General features: G+C 28.0%; 2 protein-coding genes across 2 annotated transcripts; both read left to right on the forward strand.

Moving 5' to 3' along the window:
* Positions 1-300: 300 nt before the first annotated feature.
* LOC112093170 lies at positions 301-1,012 on the forward strand. Its single transcript, XM_024171130.1, has one exon. It carries the CDS (start codon positions 653-655, stop codon positions 833-835), a length of 183 nt encoding a protein of 60 aa, XP_024026898.1. The 5' UTR covers positions 301-652; the 3' UTR covers positions 836-1,012.
* Positions 1,013-13,857: 12,845 nt separating this feature from the next.
* LOC112093169 (heavy metal-associated isoprenylated plant protein 30-like) lies at positions 13,858-16,581 on the forward strand. The gene is made up of 3 exons (XM_024171126.1): positions 13,858-14,124; positions 15,744-15,819; positions 16,047-16,581. The coding sequence occupies exons 1-3, from the start codon at positions 13,939-13,941 to the stop codon at positions 16,367-16,369; spliced, it is 585 nt and encodes a 194-aa protein (XP_024026894.1). The 5' UTR covers positions 13,858-13,938; the 3' UTR covers positions 16,370-16,581.
* Positions 16,582-17,336: the final 755 nt, after the last annotated feature.

The raw sequence follows: 17,336 nt of genomic DNA on the forward strand, positions 1-17,336 counted from the left end.
AATTGGAAGACAGAGACAAAGTAGAAGAGATAAGGATGGAGAGCAACCAAGCCAATGACTGATAAATCTTTCCACTTACACCTTTTCTCTCTCCCTTTCATTTTCTTTACTTTCATTTTCAAACAAAAACAAAACCAAAACGGAATTAAAAAAAAAATCCTAAAAAAAAGAAAAGAAAAAAATTTGAGATAAAGTATGTTCATGAATCATGAATGCCTCACGTCTTATAATATTTTCTCTAATAAAAATTTAAATTTAATTTTTTTTATTATAGTATTTTTTTTTACATACACAGCACAAATCTAAACTGAAGTGATGTAAAAGAACAGGCATAAATCCTCGACTAGTCACTTGTGGAGATGTCCACGTGGAAGCTGATCAATTATATCATCATCATCATACAATAATAGTATTTCTCCTCAAACCATCATTATATCATCATCATCATCCCTAGAAGAATAAACCAGAAACCAAAAACACAAACCAGAAACCAAAAGGCCCACAGCTTTTTTTTTTTTTTTTTTTTTTTCCAATCACACATTTTCCTATATATACGTACTTCTTTGGCTAGTTTCTCAGTTGAAACTCGAAATAATTCCATTTCTGATCCTTCTATAGAGAGAGAAAGAGAGAGAGGCTTTAGAGAGAGGAGATGATACTGGTGGCAAGTATGGCGGAGCTGATGGAGGAGTACACGGCGTTGGTGGCTAGGGTTTTGGAGCATTTGTTCAATACGGCGCCGTTTCTGGGTCGGGTTCGTTTTCTAATCCTCCGAAGCCTTCCCTTCGTTTCGTACACTCCTCCTCCTCCTCCTTTGATTCGAGCCCCTGCTTGAGAAACCTTAAAGAAATGTGTGTGTATATATATATATATATATTTTTTTTTTTTTCTAGTGAGGTTTTTTGAATGTTTTGTAATTTTAGGTTGTTCTTTTCTTCTTTCCTCTGTTGCGGGATTTGTCTTTAGTTTGTATCATATCTAATAAAAATGGAGACTTTAATTTCTTTTGTGATTTTTCTGTTCGATATTAATTTGCAATTATTATTATTATTATTTTTTTTTTGTAGATTGAGCTGAAGAGTGATAAATTGAATTGCAAAATTTTGTTGTATGGAGATAGAGTAGTACTGATTTTAGCAAATGAGAAAAAAAAAAAATTTGAAGTCTTATATGTATATAAATATGTATATGCTTTATATATTTTCCTCATGATTAATGAAATTGGGAGATTATTTCAAATGGGTTTGTTTTAGATTTCAGGAATTAAAGTGATTTTAGTTTTAATTTTAAAATCAGAATTATTATTCATGATTTTAAAATTTAAATTAGAATCATGAGTTTAAACTACTCAAAATTAAGTAAGTGAGTGATTTTAAACTTAATTTTAAATTAAAACTATTTAAATTAAATATTAATTTTAGGTGAGTCAAATTATAACTATTTTTTATTTTTTATAAATAAATATTGATTTAAAATCATGATTTTAAATTCAAAATCTTTATACCAAACAGTCATTTGTTATTTTTAAAGTTTTAATTACAAATAAACTCATTCCTGGCTTGGCAAAGTCAATAGTTTGGGAAACAAAAAAAAGGCATACACAACACAATGTACTTCACTAGACGACCTTATAGAATCTGGAATTTTTATTTATTTATTTATTTATGTTGTGAAGGCTAGAAACTAATAGAAGAGTGTAGAAAGCTCCACATCATTGTATCATCATTCATTTGTTTATATAAATTTATTTATTTTCCTTTTTTCAGTATTTGTTTTCTTTTAATTCAATTGTGGCATGAGTGTGGCCGTGTGAGTCGCGAGTGTGTTGGTTGGTGGTTACGGAACGGCGACGTTTTAGAACCTTGGACAAAAGCATTATTAAATGTTAATGATGAATCATGAAACTGGACGAGAATTCCAGCAACTTGTTTGTTCTTTGTTGGTATTCCAGCAACTTGTTTGTTACGCAATTTATACATGATGTGAGGTTCGAAACGGATGCCAACACAACTTGTTACAAAATTGTTTCAAAATTGTTTAAACTTACCGTTAGAGTGTGTTTGGATGTTTACTTTTATTTTTTATTAATATTTTTTAACTAATAAAATTATTTGATTAAAAAATATATTAATTAAGAGTAAGGTAACAAATTTAGATTCATACAATTTAAGGAATATTTATCACTATTTTTCCGTTGAAATTAATGAGTTTGTCGGCTTATAATGATATAATCATGAACTTATCATCAGTCTCCCTGTTTAAAAATAATGGGGCTATCGTAACCTATTAAAAGTTTAGCATAATTCTCTTGTATTGAATCATAATAATTATTATTTTGGTTATCAGAAGTCGTTTTTAAACACATGTTAATAAACGACTGTCATGCACACTTATCTTGAATAATTATGTGAATAATATTGAAATGTACATCAATAAATGACTGTCATTTTTAATATAAATAATAATATACACATTCATTGTTTTTACTGTTAGTATCAATCGGTTTATCATAACAAACTTTTTTTTAAATATAAATAATATTGTCGTCAATGACTACATCTGTCATGTTTATTTTTTAAGTACATCTGATCATTCACGAATATTTATTAAGAGCAGTGCATTACAGTCGTTTATTATCATATATTTAAAAATGACTTTTAATTTCTTATTATGATTTAATATAAAAAAATTACGTCAATGTTCAATCGATATAATAAGAAAATTATCCCCTATAAAAGTGATGGAAAGGCCTATAATCATGTAGGTTACGATGGCTAAAATGGATGCCGGTTGGAAGTTTTTTTTTTTTGGCAGAGTATCTTTTTGACAAAGATGGGAATGGGTTTCTTTTGGTGAGATAGAAAAGCTACCCATCTGAAAGCAATATTACATGAAGTAATTTCAAGCGAAAAAAAAAAAAAAAAAAAAAAAAAAAAAAAAAAAAGGGAAAAAAGGAAAAAAAAAAAAAAAAAAAAAAAAAAAAAAACTAAAAGGGCAGAAAGCGACTCTTTTTATAAGCGCGACGTTCGAGAGGGTGACCAAATTCTCTGTCACTTACTAGAAATTACTGCGCGTTTAGAACTCATTTTAAAATTATTTTATTTTTTATATGAAAATAAAAATAAAAATTATTTTTAAAAATACGTTTAGTAATTTTATTAAGAGATTATTTTCAGTATAAAAAAATTCATTAATGTCTCTCTCTTTCTGCTCGAGAGAGGAGAAAATTAAAATAAAAAATAAAAAATGACTAAAAGTCGTTTTTCATTTATATCTCATTTTACGCTAAATTAAAAAAACGTTTTCATTTATGTTTTTTATCTTTATTGCGTAAATACCGTTTTGAAAACATTTTTTTTTTTTGAAAAAAAACGTGAAAAATAAAAATATGATCAATTCTAAACGCGACTAGTAGTTCAAAGTTTCTAGCAAGGTGGTGAAGAGTACGGTGACTTAAGAGTGGCAATTTGCCTTAAGTTGATTCTCGAACCATTTGTTTAGAAAATTAGAAGAAAAAAAAGCCAAATCGAGATCATTAATCCTATATTTTTCATTTTACTTAGTCTAATTTACTTAAAAATCATTTAAATTATTAATTCGTTTTAATTAAAAAATTTAAGAGATCGAGTTAATTTAAAGTCATAGTTTTCTACAATTATTTTGAGAATTAATGCGTGTGCAAAATAAAAATACAAAAAACATACACTCTTACAATTATTTTTAGAAATTGGATTGCGTTAGAGTTTTTAACTCTTGACTTATGGTTATCCTTTTTACTAAAGTATACTTTCTTGAAAGGATTTGTGGTGTTTTATTTCCAAACTTTTTTCATTTGACAAGTAATTATTTTAACTTTTAATTTTAACAAAACTATCATTGAATCTAAGGAAGTGTTGTAAAATGATCATAAATCGATAAAATTTATTTAAGGGCCCGTTCGGTTCACTAATTCAAGTTTTTAATTCGAGTTGAGATGTAATGTTGTGTGAGAGCTTTTTACTGTAGTAAAAAGGTTATATGTAACTGTTTCTGAGAGCTTTTTACTATAGTAAAACTCGAATTCTAAACTCAAATCAGCGAAAAGAACGGAGCCTTTTGGACCGAAATACTCTTATATCGTTATGTAATCCGTTCGGAGAGCATATATTAGAATATCAAATAACTAAATAGCACATTACGAGAACGCTTCCGTTTATATGTAGACAAGCATTATTAATTTGGAGGTGCATAACACTTTGTTAAATTCATGAGATAATTTATTAAAATCAAAGGTTCATATGGCAGATTATCGATTTAAAAAAAAAAAAAAAAAAAAAAAAACCTCCTTTTAAAATCACGATAATCCCAAGCCTTTGTAGTTGGTTTAGTTTAGCTGCTTCTTTTCCCTTCACATGGTCTCTCCGCTTCTTCTCCATGTGTCAGTTCTCTTTCCTTCTGTTTAGCTTTTATTTTTTTATTTGTTAATTCTTCTGTTTCTTTCGTTTTTTTGAGAAAATTATTGAAATTGCCTTTTAAGTATATAGATCTGAATTTTTATCATTTATTTTTTATTAATATTCTTTTATTAATATAATTATTTAATTAAAAAAGATATTAATAAAAAAATTAAAATGTGTATTTGCCAAGATTTTTCTTTTTTCTAATTCTCATTGCTCCTTCTATATGAGCTTGGGCTTGCTTTCTTTAAGGCCATTTCTGTTCATTTAATGGGCTGGATTATTGAGTGTCGATTCTATAATATTTTTTTTCAAAAATAATAAAAAATACGCCAATATAAAAAATTTAAGAAAGTATATAGGCTAATTTTTAATTATAGAAATTAATAAGTCATAACTTATCAAGTTATGGTTCATAACTAGATAAGTTATGGATAAACTTATCAAGTTATGATTCATAGTCAGACAAGTTATAGACAAAACCCGTGAATTATGGACAATAATTTGTCAAGTTATCGTTCATAACCAGACAAGTTATGAACAAAAACAGTAATTTGGCCTATTTATTAACTTATGTAAACTATTAGTCTATTAATTTTAATTCATCTCAAGTCTTGGTATATTTCCCTCTTTCTCCCTATTTTTTATGAGAAAACTTATCCTTAAAAGTGTGCATGTGTTTAAATTTTTATCATTTACTCTTAATTATATCTCTTTATTAATATAATTATTTGATTAAAAATGTATTTAATCAAGAATAAGGGATAAAAATTAATATCTATACACTTTTAAAAGGTATATATCAAGATTTTTCATATTCAATTGAACCCTTCTTAAACCAAATAATAATTGACATAATTACACGATGACAAAATATCATATCTTCACTGAATTATGAAAATAGTAAAAATGGCATAATAAGTATTATAATGATATTACATGTTGTACTATTTAATGATATAATCATTATTTTAAATGATAACAGAGTTTGCTATGCTCATAATTTTTCAAAATTTTTGTTATGTTTTAACTTTGCTATATGTGGATTAGCAAAAGTTTTGCAATATGTGTAAAGAGCTTATAATAACTTGCCCTGAAGTTGAGCAGGCTTGCCAACATGAAAGTCTATGATTCATTACTTATGAAATGGGTCGAGTTGGCGAAGATTGGGCTTGGGCTAACTAAGACTTTGTTGACAGACCACGCACGTTTTTCAACCACAATGGATGGACTCAATGAAATAAAAAGGAATTAAAAAAAAAAATGTTCAGCTAACTACTAGGCCCCGTTTATTTCATCAATTCGAGTTTAGAATTTAAATTTTACTACAGTAAAAAATTTTCAGAAACAGTCATATCTAACTTTTTTACTACAGTAAAAAATTCTCACATAAAATCACATCTCAACTCGAATTACAAATTCGAATCAGCGAAGTGAACGACCCTCTATTTCTTAAAACTCTTTTTGTCTGAGTTCTCATCAATACAAAAAGGAGAGCCTCACATGGTAGGACTCACATCGACCCTACAAGTGAGATCCAAGTGAACTTAAGATTTATTTGAGTCTTATTATTTGGGTCTCACTTTTGTATCCGATTAGGATAAATCTCCATCGAAATAAATAGAACTGCAAAGTTAAAAATTATTAAAGGGTGTTCCCATTTACACTGACCAACAGGTGGAGTACACTCATTATAAGATGGTGAAAATTTAACACTATGAGGACAAATATGATTGTTCTACAAAATTTTATGGATTATAATATCTATAAATAAGATAATATAATTTAAAAATATTATTTTCTGCAAAAAAAAAAGAAAATAAAAATAAACTATAATGCTAAACAACCTTCAGTACGCAAAATCATATTAATTTCAAATGTTATACAACCTTTAGCTTAAACAATCTAAGAATGGAATGAAATGTAGACAAAAAAAAAAAAAAAAAAAAAAAAAAAAAAAAAAAAAAAAAATTTTTTTAAATTTTACCCAATCTTAAAAAAAAAAAAAAAAAAAAAAAAAAAAAAAAAAAAAAAAAAACTTCTTTCAAGTTGATCTCAAGTCTTCCCTAGGTTTGAGAAGCTCTAGAAAATGTTCGAGTTACGAATGGTTTTCCATTTATCCTAATCCTAACTTATATTAAAGGAGCCGAATTCGTCTCCAATTTCATCCTTCGTAGTCATAAACGCGCCGTTTGGTGCTTTTTTTTTTAAATTTTATTTTCAAGCTCTTTAAGTCTTTATCTTTTTCTTCTTTTTTTTTTTTTCATACCTCTTTTTTGAGTTTTCTTTTTGGATACTTCTCTTGTGCACCCGTCTTTTTTAAACTATGGTAGGTCTTAAAAATGACAATCATCCGATAGTAATTAGACGAACAGAAATTAGTGTACAATAAAGATTATGGGATTGTTCTTTTACAACAAAACTCAAAAAAAGTTTAAACTCAAGTTACAATTTTATTTAAGTTCACGTTCGTTTAAGTTCTAATTTTATTTAACTTTACTTAATTTTATTCAAGTTACAACTTCAACTCAAGTTATAACTCAAATTCAATTCAAAAACTATACTCAAATTATACTCAAATTACACTTCAAAAGAACAACCCCAGTGTCTTTTCATGCACTAAATTAAAAGCTAGTTGTGTATGTGTACTTCAAAAAAAATCCAAAGTCAAACTTCTTTCATTGCCATGTTGGTGGCTTTATTTTTTTTTATTTTCTCTCTCATTTATCGGCCTCTCCATTTACGGCTGAATTAAACGGTGGCTAGAAAACGGGTAAGTTTTGAGGATAGAAATTCACTTTGTTTCTATTGTTTCTCGTTGATTATTTATAGTATTGATTTTGGTTTGAATTTTCATTTTTTTTTTACACATTTGAAGGTTAAAAGTTTGTAATTTCTCGTTTGTTTCTTCGGAATTTGTCTGAGTAGTATGATCCAATTTTTTTTCCAGAGTTTGTTCGCAACAAACATTCATTCGCCTGCCGATATTTAATTCACCAACTGGATTGCTTGGCCTTCAATTTGGTTTTCTATAATCACAATAATGCTCGTGGTTTTTTTAGAATTTATCATTAACCCGATTTGACCAGCTTCAGATTCACCCACAGAGAACCTTCGATTTGCATCAAATTGATACAGACACTGTTGATGCACTCCACATGCCCTAGATTATTATTTTTTATTTTTACTTTGTGCCGCCATGAGAACCCTACTGAAGTTTCTAATAATCCTAAATCCCGGCAATTAAAATTTAAAAGATATTAAGCTCATTTAATTTATTAGTTTAAATTAATATGTGATAATTTTTTATTATAATAAAAAAATTAAATATAACTACTTATGAAATTTTTTTACTCTAATAAAGCCATTAAAATTATTTCAGAAAAAAATGTATTAAAGGCAGCATGATTGACACGCATTTAAAAATAAGAAAAGAGAGGAAGAAAATCTCATATTACCAACACGTGTTACTATGATATTTTCAATTGGTAAAGGGACCACGAATATGCTGTCTTCAAATGCACGAATACGCTGTCTTCAATTGCACGATTACATGATACAACTTATAAAATGATCCAATGAATGACAAGTCAAACTAAAATTTTACTTGAAATACCGGTAGTTCAAAAAAATTGGTGCACCAGAGAAGTTTTTTATTTTTATTTTTATTTTTATTTTTTTAACTCTCTTATTTTCTATAACCTATTAATCTCAAATCCTACCCTAAATCAATCTCAAATTCCTAATGTATAAAAGAGTGAATGTGTAGCTATTTTTCATCCTATGGTAGTCTAAAATGTCGAGTTTTAAGAGTTTTACGTTTTTCTCCTTTCATTTTTTAGTTTCAACTCCTTTATTTATTTTTTATTTTATCTCACAATTTATGTTCATCATAGTAGTTTAAAATGAGGAGTTTTAGGTGATTTACTTTTTTTCCTTTCATTTTGAAGTTTCAACTCTTTTTTTTTTTTTTTGCATACTATCACTTAATATATACTCTTTTTAAATTTTTAATAAAATTTCTCTTATTTTTATATTTTTCTGTATATTATTACTTGTATTTTACATTATAAAAACTTTAGTGACAACTCAATATGTGCATAGCACGTACTTAAATTAGTTATCTCTAAAAGTCTAAACGGCTCCAAACTTGCTCCTCATAGATAGTTGGCACATTTAACGAAATTTTACCTTTCACTCTAGAGAGAAGAACTCCGATAGAGACACCTGATTGGGATTTTTGGGTTACTTTAACCACTTAAATTGTAAGAAATTTTTAGCTAATGGAAAGGCTCTAGAATTGGGTCCTAGGATTTTTGGGTTACTATGGTCCCATTTAGAGTGTATACTAAAATCATAATTTGGGTTCATTGGCGGAAACTTTGTGAGAGATGAAATTTTGAAATTCATACTCATTGTGAGATAAAAAAGACTGTAACAAAATCATGATTTGAGTTTGAATATAACTTCCAAACAACCTCTAAGTAAAAGAATAATTTTTTTTGGATTATTTGGCCCTCACTCATCCTTGACTAATAAGAGTTCTCGAACATGGATTGTGTCTATTTTGTTTAGGTCATGACATAGGAAACCAAATACGCTCACTCTGTACTTTACTTGTCATAGATAGAAAAGCGTAAAAGAAAAAAAAAAAGCGAAATGGAAAAACAAAATCAATGAAAAGCAAGTAAACCACAAGAATTTCTCATTTTTAGGGTGTGTTTGGTAGCAGCGAGGGAATGATAATTTCATTTATTTAGTTGTAATTTTATAAATACTATAAACGAAATATGAATATTTTTATATTGACAAAATTACTCTTATGTTACATATAACACTAATATTTTATATACCAATATAATTAATATAATATATAAAATGTAACACAATATAATAAAATTATTATTATATAATATATTGTATAATTATGATATAAAATATAATAATATTATTAAAATGGATAATATAATTATAACATATTATAAGATTATATAATAAACAAGAAAAGTTATAATATAATTAAAAGTTACAACTATATTATATTATACTATAATATGATATATAATTACAATATAATATATAATTAATATTATATTATATTAAATAAATATATTATAATTAATACATTATTTAATCATAACGTGTGTAATACACTATAATAGATAATAATAATAATAATATTGGAATTATAAAATTATATTAATTAGTATTATTTATATAATATGCCATTAATATAATATAATATAATATAATAATAATATCATATTATATTATATTATAAAATAGTAATATTAAAATTATTAATATAATCATGATATTATTTATTACAATATTACAATTATATTATATTATATCATATTATTGTATTATTATATTTTATTGTATATATCATATTGTAATATTATTATATATTATATTATAAGATATAATTACATTATAATATATTATTATAAAATATTAAATAAGTATATAATAATTTATAACTATATTATAAATTATATTATATTATATCATAATATTTTTATTATATATTATATTATGTTACATATTATAAGATAAAATTACTATATAATATTTGTAATTATATTATAATATTTAAGGGTAATTATGAAAAAAAAAAAAAAGAGTTTGGAATGACTATTTTTTTTATGTGAGGAAGGAATGCCTAAAATGGATGAATGGTCATTTCTTTTAAATAACCATTCAATTTCTATAAATCTAATCAAATATTATACGTGAATTTCATTCCATTTTATTCTTTTTCTTTCCATCCAACCAAACACACCCTTAATGATTTACGAAGTCTCTATCCGAATGGTGCTTTGAAATTATAAATAACAAACCAAGTTTCTTTCTTTATACAAAGGTCTCCTTAAGATGTTTAGGAAAATTAACGACTTACAAGACCTGACATAATTCAACGACACTAACACGAGTTTTTGGGTATAAAACCAACACCGTTGGTCGGCAATTGAGACACTGAAATTGGTTAACTTATTGTGCAATTGGTTTCGGATTCTAGAGTTTGTGGTTTAGTTATAACTGAAACAACTTTTTTTCTTTTTTTGTTGTTTTTTTAAGACAAACAAAATGGTAAAACATTTTTTTGCATAAAATATGATGCTACTTTAAATACTATAACTTATAAATTATGCATAAACTATGTAATAATAAAATAAAAAAATAAAAGTGATATCTTCATTGACGGGCCCTGTGCCAGGCCCACAAGCCGCTCAAGTGTTCGGCGAAGAATCTCTAGTTTTCAAAGTACAACACATTTCTGGTACTTTCCGAGTCATTGTCCACTATAGGAATTGCCAAGTGGGCTCCTCATACATTCATTCACTAGCACAAAGAATGTTTTGAGGAGGCCTCACTTAATTTTGAAAGTGAGTCAAGTCCAATCCTTTTAAACGAAAGGCAACTTTTTTGAATTTTTTTATTTTATTTTTTCATCTTTTGTTGACTTAATGGGGTTATTCTCCTAATTTTTTGGTACTCTTAAAATTTTTTCCAGTTAATAGTGTAATATATACATATCGAATTGATGGGCTTTGAACACTTCAAAAGAAAAACAAAAAAATATTCGTTGAGGAACCTTTCAAGTGTGTGGAGGAGCAATTTGAAGTGACTAATGGGACTGTTAGAAAAACTTTTAATCTATATGGATTGATCAGCGAAGAAAAACTTTTTTGTTGAAGAAAAAAAATTACATGGTTACAATATTCTCTATCTGAGTGTTTACTATGTAAGCTTGAAAAATCAAGGACAAAATCTCTAAAGGGTCTAGAAGCAGTTTAACCTGCATCTTCTATATTTCACATGTAATATTTTTATCCCAAGTCCATGGTTGTATAATGCATATATACATACATATATATATATATACACACACACACACACACACACCATGCAATGTGTAGGGGTTATGAATTAAGAGTTGGAGAAATCAATTTAATTAGGAAATGCATATATTTATGCTTCTTTTTTATTTAATCAAATAACAGATGCAAAGAGGAAGTGGGTGAAATGTACTTCTAGAATCCCAAGCTTATTCCAAAACCAAAATGGCCCAGATGGTGGCAAGGACGTATAGGTTGCTTGGCGATGTTATATTTTAACTATCAAACCTGCACTATTAACTTTTAAGATAGGCCTCTCCTCTAATTTTTAAGGAACTTACAAATAAAAGGGAGGCAAAAAGAAAAAAAACAAGTATAGAAAAAAGAAATATTACCGTAATTAATATGTTTAATTTTATTTTTAAGTGCAAGGTATCGCTAGATTATTCTTTTATTAAAAAAAATGATTCGTTCTTTACTTGTTTTAATTTGATGCTGTTCGTCTATGAAAGTTAATTTTTTATGTGAAGAAAAGGACAAATGTTTAGTTTTCTCCTAAACGAAAGCAAAACACACAGATTCTAAGCATTTCACCTGATATCATATAGACAGACAAAATATATAAATGCTACAATTGCAGAGAAATTATCAGATTAATTAATTGTAAAATTAATTAACAAAAAAAAAAGGCAGAAGACACAATCGAAGCATATATGATGATCTTCCTTACATCTGAACTCTGAAGAGAATAATTTCCATGAGGAGAAGGATGCTTTAGAAGCCACCAGTTCTGAGGATATACATTATTGAAAAGCAAATAACTTTAATAAGTATTATAATTTACTCAAAATTTTATTTATATTTGTTTGTCTTTTATATTTTATTCAATTATCCTAAAAGTAATGAGAATGATGATACCTATGGGTTCAAATTATAAAATCTTATCGCTTCCTCCAATTAGGGGTTGTGTGACTTTGGTGTCTTAGTGGTGTTGACAATAAACAAAAATGAAATTATTGCTTTTTCAATGTCTTTCCACAATAATTGAAATTTAATTGTAAGGTGCCAAAAAGTTACAATCGGTAGCATGTGATTCTTATATGATTTGAGGTTAAAGAAACACTAATACAATTGGTAATCATTTTTAGAAGTTTCTATTTTCTCTATAGTCCATACTCTCAATTATTGTTGGATTGTGTACGTTATAAACATAACTTATCAATAAGTTCACACTTAATTTAACCATAATTAAGGTGTAAAGTTCAAATATGATTACATACACTCTTTTTTTTCGTAGTAAAAATTAGTATGGTGGGATATTAACTATCTGACTCTAGTAGATGGACATACTACAGGTCAATTCATTTTAAGTTTAGAAACTCAAATTTCTTCTCTAGAAACTTCTATTTTTGTGTACATTGCAAGCAATATCGGGGTTTTCAACATCCGGCAAATAATTGGGCAGTAATTTCTGCATGTACCTTTGCTCTCAAATCATTAGTACGTACAACAACAATATGTTAATTGAATCCAAGTTTCTTCTTATAGGGAATGTCATGTTAGGTAAATCTTAAAACCGTACCTTAATTTTCTAACTTTGATTATGCTAATTAAGTTGCTAACTATACTTATAATTAAATTAGATTATCTAGAATTCCTTAATAATTTATCAGCGAGACAAAGAATGATAGACAGCAAAAAAGAGAAGACAAGAGATGCGCCGAATTCATTCATTATGTTTTTGAATGAAATATACAATTAAGATTTTCTGCTCAATATCCTTTGACTGTTGGGAGGACATTGACCCCATGAATTGGTTTATCACTTAGTGGCTCGAAATGATGGTGCACAACGGCACATTTCCTTTATTATCACATAGTTTATTTCTCACAAATTCTTTAATTAAATATTATAATCAGTATATGGAAACCAAAGATTCCCTTTTCTTAATGCCTGGGATAAAGAATGACCAAAATCATCAAGACAAGCCTAATTAATAGCAACATGAGAATAAAACTTTGGTATATATAGTAGCCTCTCTAGCTACACATATAGATATATGTAGTACCTATTGTGTGTCGTGATTTTCCAAGATAGTTTAGAGAAAAAGGAAGATTTTTCAGAATATATGTTCTCCTTTGCATCAAAACCCAGCTTTTTTTTTTTTTTCCTTTTCCTTCCTTAAGCCCTTCCAATCCAAACCCAAACCCTCCTGAAGCTAATATTCCCTTCAGATTGTCAGCAACCATTTAGCTTAATCCACGCTTCAAAGCATAATGTTAAAGCATGCATCGATCATGTGAATATGTTTTGATACCATTCCCTTTCCAAAGGGTATAACATATAATATATATATATATATATATATAAATAGTCTAAAATACATAATAATTCAGGCAAAATCCACTGAATTATAAGAAAACTGCTTACCTGGGGATTTTTGTTTTGGCTAAGGCAAAGTTTTGGAATATATCAGGGAATATATAAGAGATGCCTTTGATATATTCCACAGGGAATATCTTCCTTCTGAAAGGCTTGGTTGTTTAGATAGATAGATATTAGATAACTTTGTGTTTAAGTTTTCCTCTTATTGTGATCTTTCTTTTCTTGCTAGCTTGTTAATTTGCTAGTTTTGAAGTATAAATAGTTGGGTACAAGTTATGGTTATGGCCACGGTGATAGAGAGAGCTTTTGGTTCAATTATATCTTCAATTGCCTATTTCTTTCGCTATCGAGATACGCACCCCAAAAGCGTCTATTACCACAACTACCAGTACCACCACCACAACGACCACCACAACATCAAACACAAAATGCCCAAGAAGGGTCGTCCTCTTTCTTTGCAGGTTCGCTTTCATCATCCTTATAAATTTCTTATCATATAAATATATATATATATATATATCTTTGATTAGTTCTAGGTATCTATATTTTAGTTTGGGACAAAAAAGGGTCTTCATGGTCATGTTTTTCTCTATCTATCTATCTATCTATCTATCTATCTATCATCTTCTTCTTCTTCTTCTTTTTTTTTTTTTTGTTTAAGACTCTCTTCAACTTGGCTTGCATGCATGCTTCTCTCTGTCTCTCTCTCTCTGGAACACCTTAAATGTTCGGTAGTGTCATATTAATTTGATGAGTTATTTTATTCTCTGCTCAAGTATATATAAGGGAAAAGTAAAAAAAAAAAAATTAAACAAATTATTATAATCTCCTCCTAGGTATGTGTTTTTTGGTTATAATCTGGAAATATTGATTACTATATTTTACCCTGAGTTGTGGAAGAACCTCAATATATGGTCCAAACTCACATAATGAACAAGAAAAAAACTTCATTTGTTTTATCCTTTGAAGAAAAGCTTTCTTTTCTTTTTTCTTTTTCTTTTTCTTTTTAATGAAAGGCATAGAAAGCTTTCCTATCCAAATAGGAAACAACTTACCGAGAGATATACATATATGCTTGACAAAGAAACCTATTCAATACTCAACCATATAGGTTGATATATAAGAAGAGTAGTGTTAAAGACACCAATTCTAACATCATTTATTGTATATCAACTCGCAATCTTTTAAACAACTACTAATATTAAAGACACATGTTTTTTAGCCTATCAAATTAAAAACTCGAATCCGCGAAGTGAACGAGGCCTAAACCGATACTAGATAATTATAATAGTTGCCACTGAGAATCTCCATTTTGGCATGCATGATATTTATTATACCTTCTATTGAAACAAGGTTTCTAGAAACACAAAATAGTAGTGGAAGTAATTGGAAGAAACTCTTATATCCTCGTGGGAGAATATAAGAATCTATATTTATATGTGACAAATAATTAAGCTTAATTAACCTACGTTGATTCAGCATATGCCTTTTCTTAATCCCCTTTTTGAGTTTTCCCATAACTGCAGAAAGCATAAAGGTTCTTTAAAAGAACAAAAGGATAAAAAAAAAAAGAAAAAAGAAAAAGGAATAAGCAGAAAGATAACAAAAGATAGAATCACTAAATAGAGATTTAATTAATTTATCTTTTCTATCAACAGATTAACCGTGTGAATTCCGAGTATATAGGGTGCATTTAGAATTAGTTTTAAAATGTTTTATTTTCATTAAAAAGTAAAAATGAGATTGTTTTGAAAATCATTCTGAGACCGATTCTGAAATTGCGTTTAGTTGGTTTTTTAAGAGATTATTTTGAGTATAATAAAAAAGTGAAATAGTGTTTATTAATTAATATATTATAATATTGTTGATAAGTATTAATAAATGAAAACAAAAAAGTGAAAATAACTTTTAACTGTTTTCTAATTCCTTCACAAAAACTATTCTCACTGTTTTCATTTTCATTTTTGTTTTTAAAACATTTACTAAACAAACGTCATTTCATTTTTATTTTTTATTTCTTGAAATATGTGAAAACCGTTGTTAAAAAATCGTTCCAAATAATTTCTTTATCATTTTGCAGACTGTGGATCTCAAAGTCAGGATGTGCTGCACTGGTTGTGAACGTGTAGTCAAAAGCGCCATTCATAAACTTAGAGGTTAAAAAAAAAAAGTTACTCACATTTGATATTAATTTTCTTTATGTTATATATGTAAATTTTAATATCTTATTTAGTAGCACTAATATTGTTTTAATTCAAAATCATATGTTATGAAACAACTTGCAATGTTAAAATAGCACTAGTAGTGCCCTATAATATTTTTTTTTTATTCACTTATGTATTTTCCTTATATATAATATACATATGTTTGATCACTTCGTCAGGGATTGATTCAGTGGAAGTAGACTTAGAGCTGGAGAGGGTGACGGCGATCGGTTACGTCGACCGGAACAAGGTGCTAAAGGCGGTGAGGAGGGCCGGGAAACGGGCGGAGTTCTGGCCGTACCCTAACCCGCCGCTGTACTTCACGTCGACCAATGACTATTTCAAAGACACAACAAATGAGTTCAAGGAAAGCTACAACTACTACAGGCATGGCTACAATGTTGGGGAAAAGCATGGGACCATCCCAGTGACTCAAAGGGGAGACGACAAAGTCAGCAACATGTTCAATGATGACAACGTCAACGCCTGTTGTCTCATGTAAATTAATCATATATATATATATATATGCGTGTAAATATATATAAAATGGTGTGTGTGTCATCGCCATATATATATGTATATGTTACTATAATTTCTATGTCTACGTACTTTGGCTTTAAATAACGTTGATTATTGTTAATGTTATATGGTCTTTCCACATATATATATATATATAAAATAAATCGTGCGCATGCTGATTTGTACGCAATCAGGGAATATATTCAATGGAACAGTACTTTTTTGCATGCAAGTCGTGTTGTTTTCAGCAGTGTCGGATTTTGATTTGATACATATTCTGTTCGACCATCTGATCTTTGTTGCGATCTGTGTTGTTGTTATCTGACAGCACATATACGATGATAGCCACAAATATGCTTGGTAGTTTGGATATTTTCCGTTAAAAAAGGAACTGATAATGTTAACCATATTTTATGTTACGCATGGTTGATTTTTTTAAATGGGAATACATGGTTAGTCCCATCCATAGTACTTAGTAGAGATGACCAACATTAGTGAACCCTGGTACTTGTTCTTCAAGAAAGTGCTATCACACCATTCTTGTATCGAACTAGCAATGCATAAACAGAAATATTTAAACCGCCAATCATCATATAATCATCAATGATGATATCATAAAGACTACCTTAATTAAGTGACAGAATATATAAACACCGAATCATTATCATAATTACATAATAAGTACCTTAATGAAACAGATGAATTCACCAGAAAAAAATAAATAAATAAATACCAGGGATATTGCTTAATTTAATCGCAGCAGAGTACATGGTAGCAAGTCGTATGATTCTTATGGACTCCCCATAATGGATATAAGAGCAAGTCCATGGGCTTTCTATGCCTTGCCCTCTTTAGAAAGAATTGCTGAACTTTTTTTTTTTTTTTTTTTTGGCTAAAAAAGAAAATTTATTTTTACCTTTTACTCTTAATTAATATTATTTAATTAATTT

The sequence above is a fragment of the Morus notabilis genome, unplaced genomic scaffold (assembly GCF_000414095.1).
Source record: "Morus notabilis unplaced genomic scaffold, ASM41409v2 Scaffold789, whole genome shotgun sequence".
Classification (NCBI taxonomy): Eukaryota; Viridiplantae; Streptophyta; class Magnoliopsida; order Rosales; family Moraceae; genus Morus; species Morus notabilis.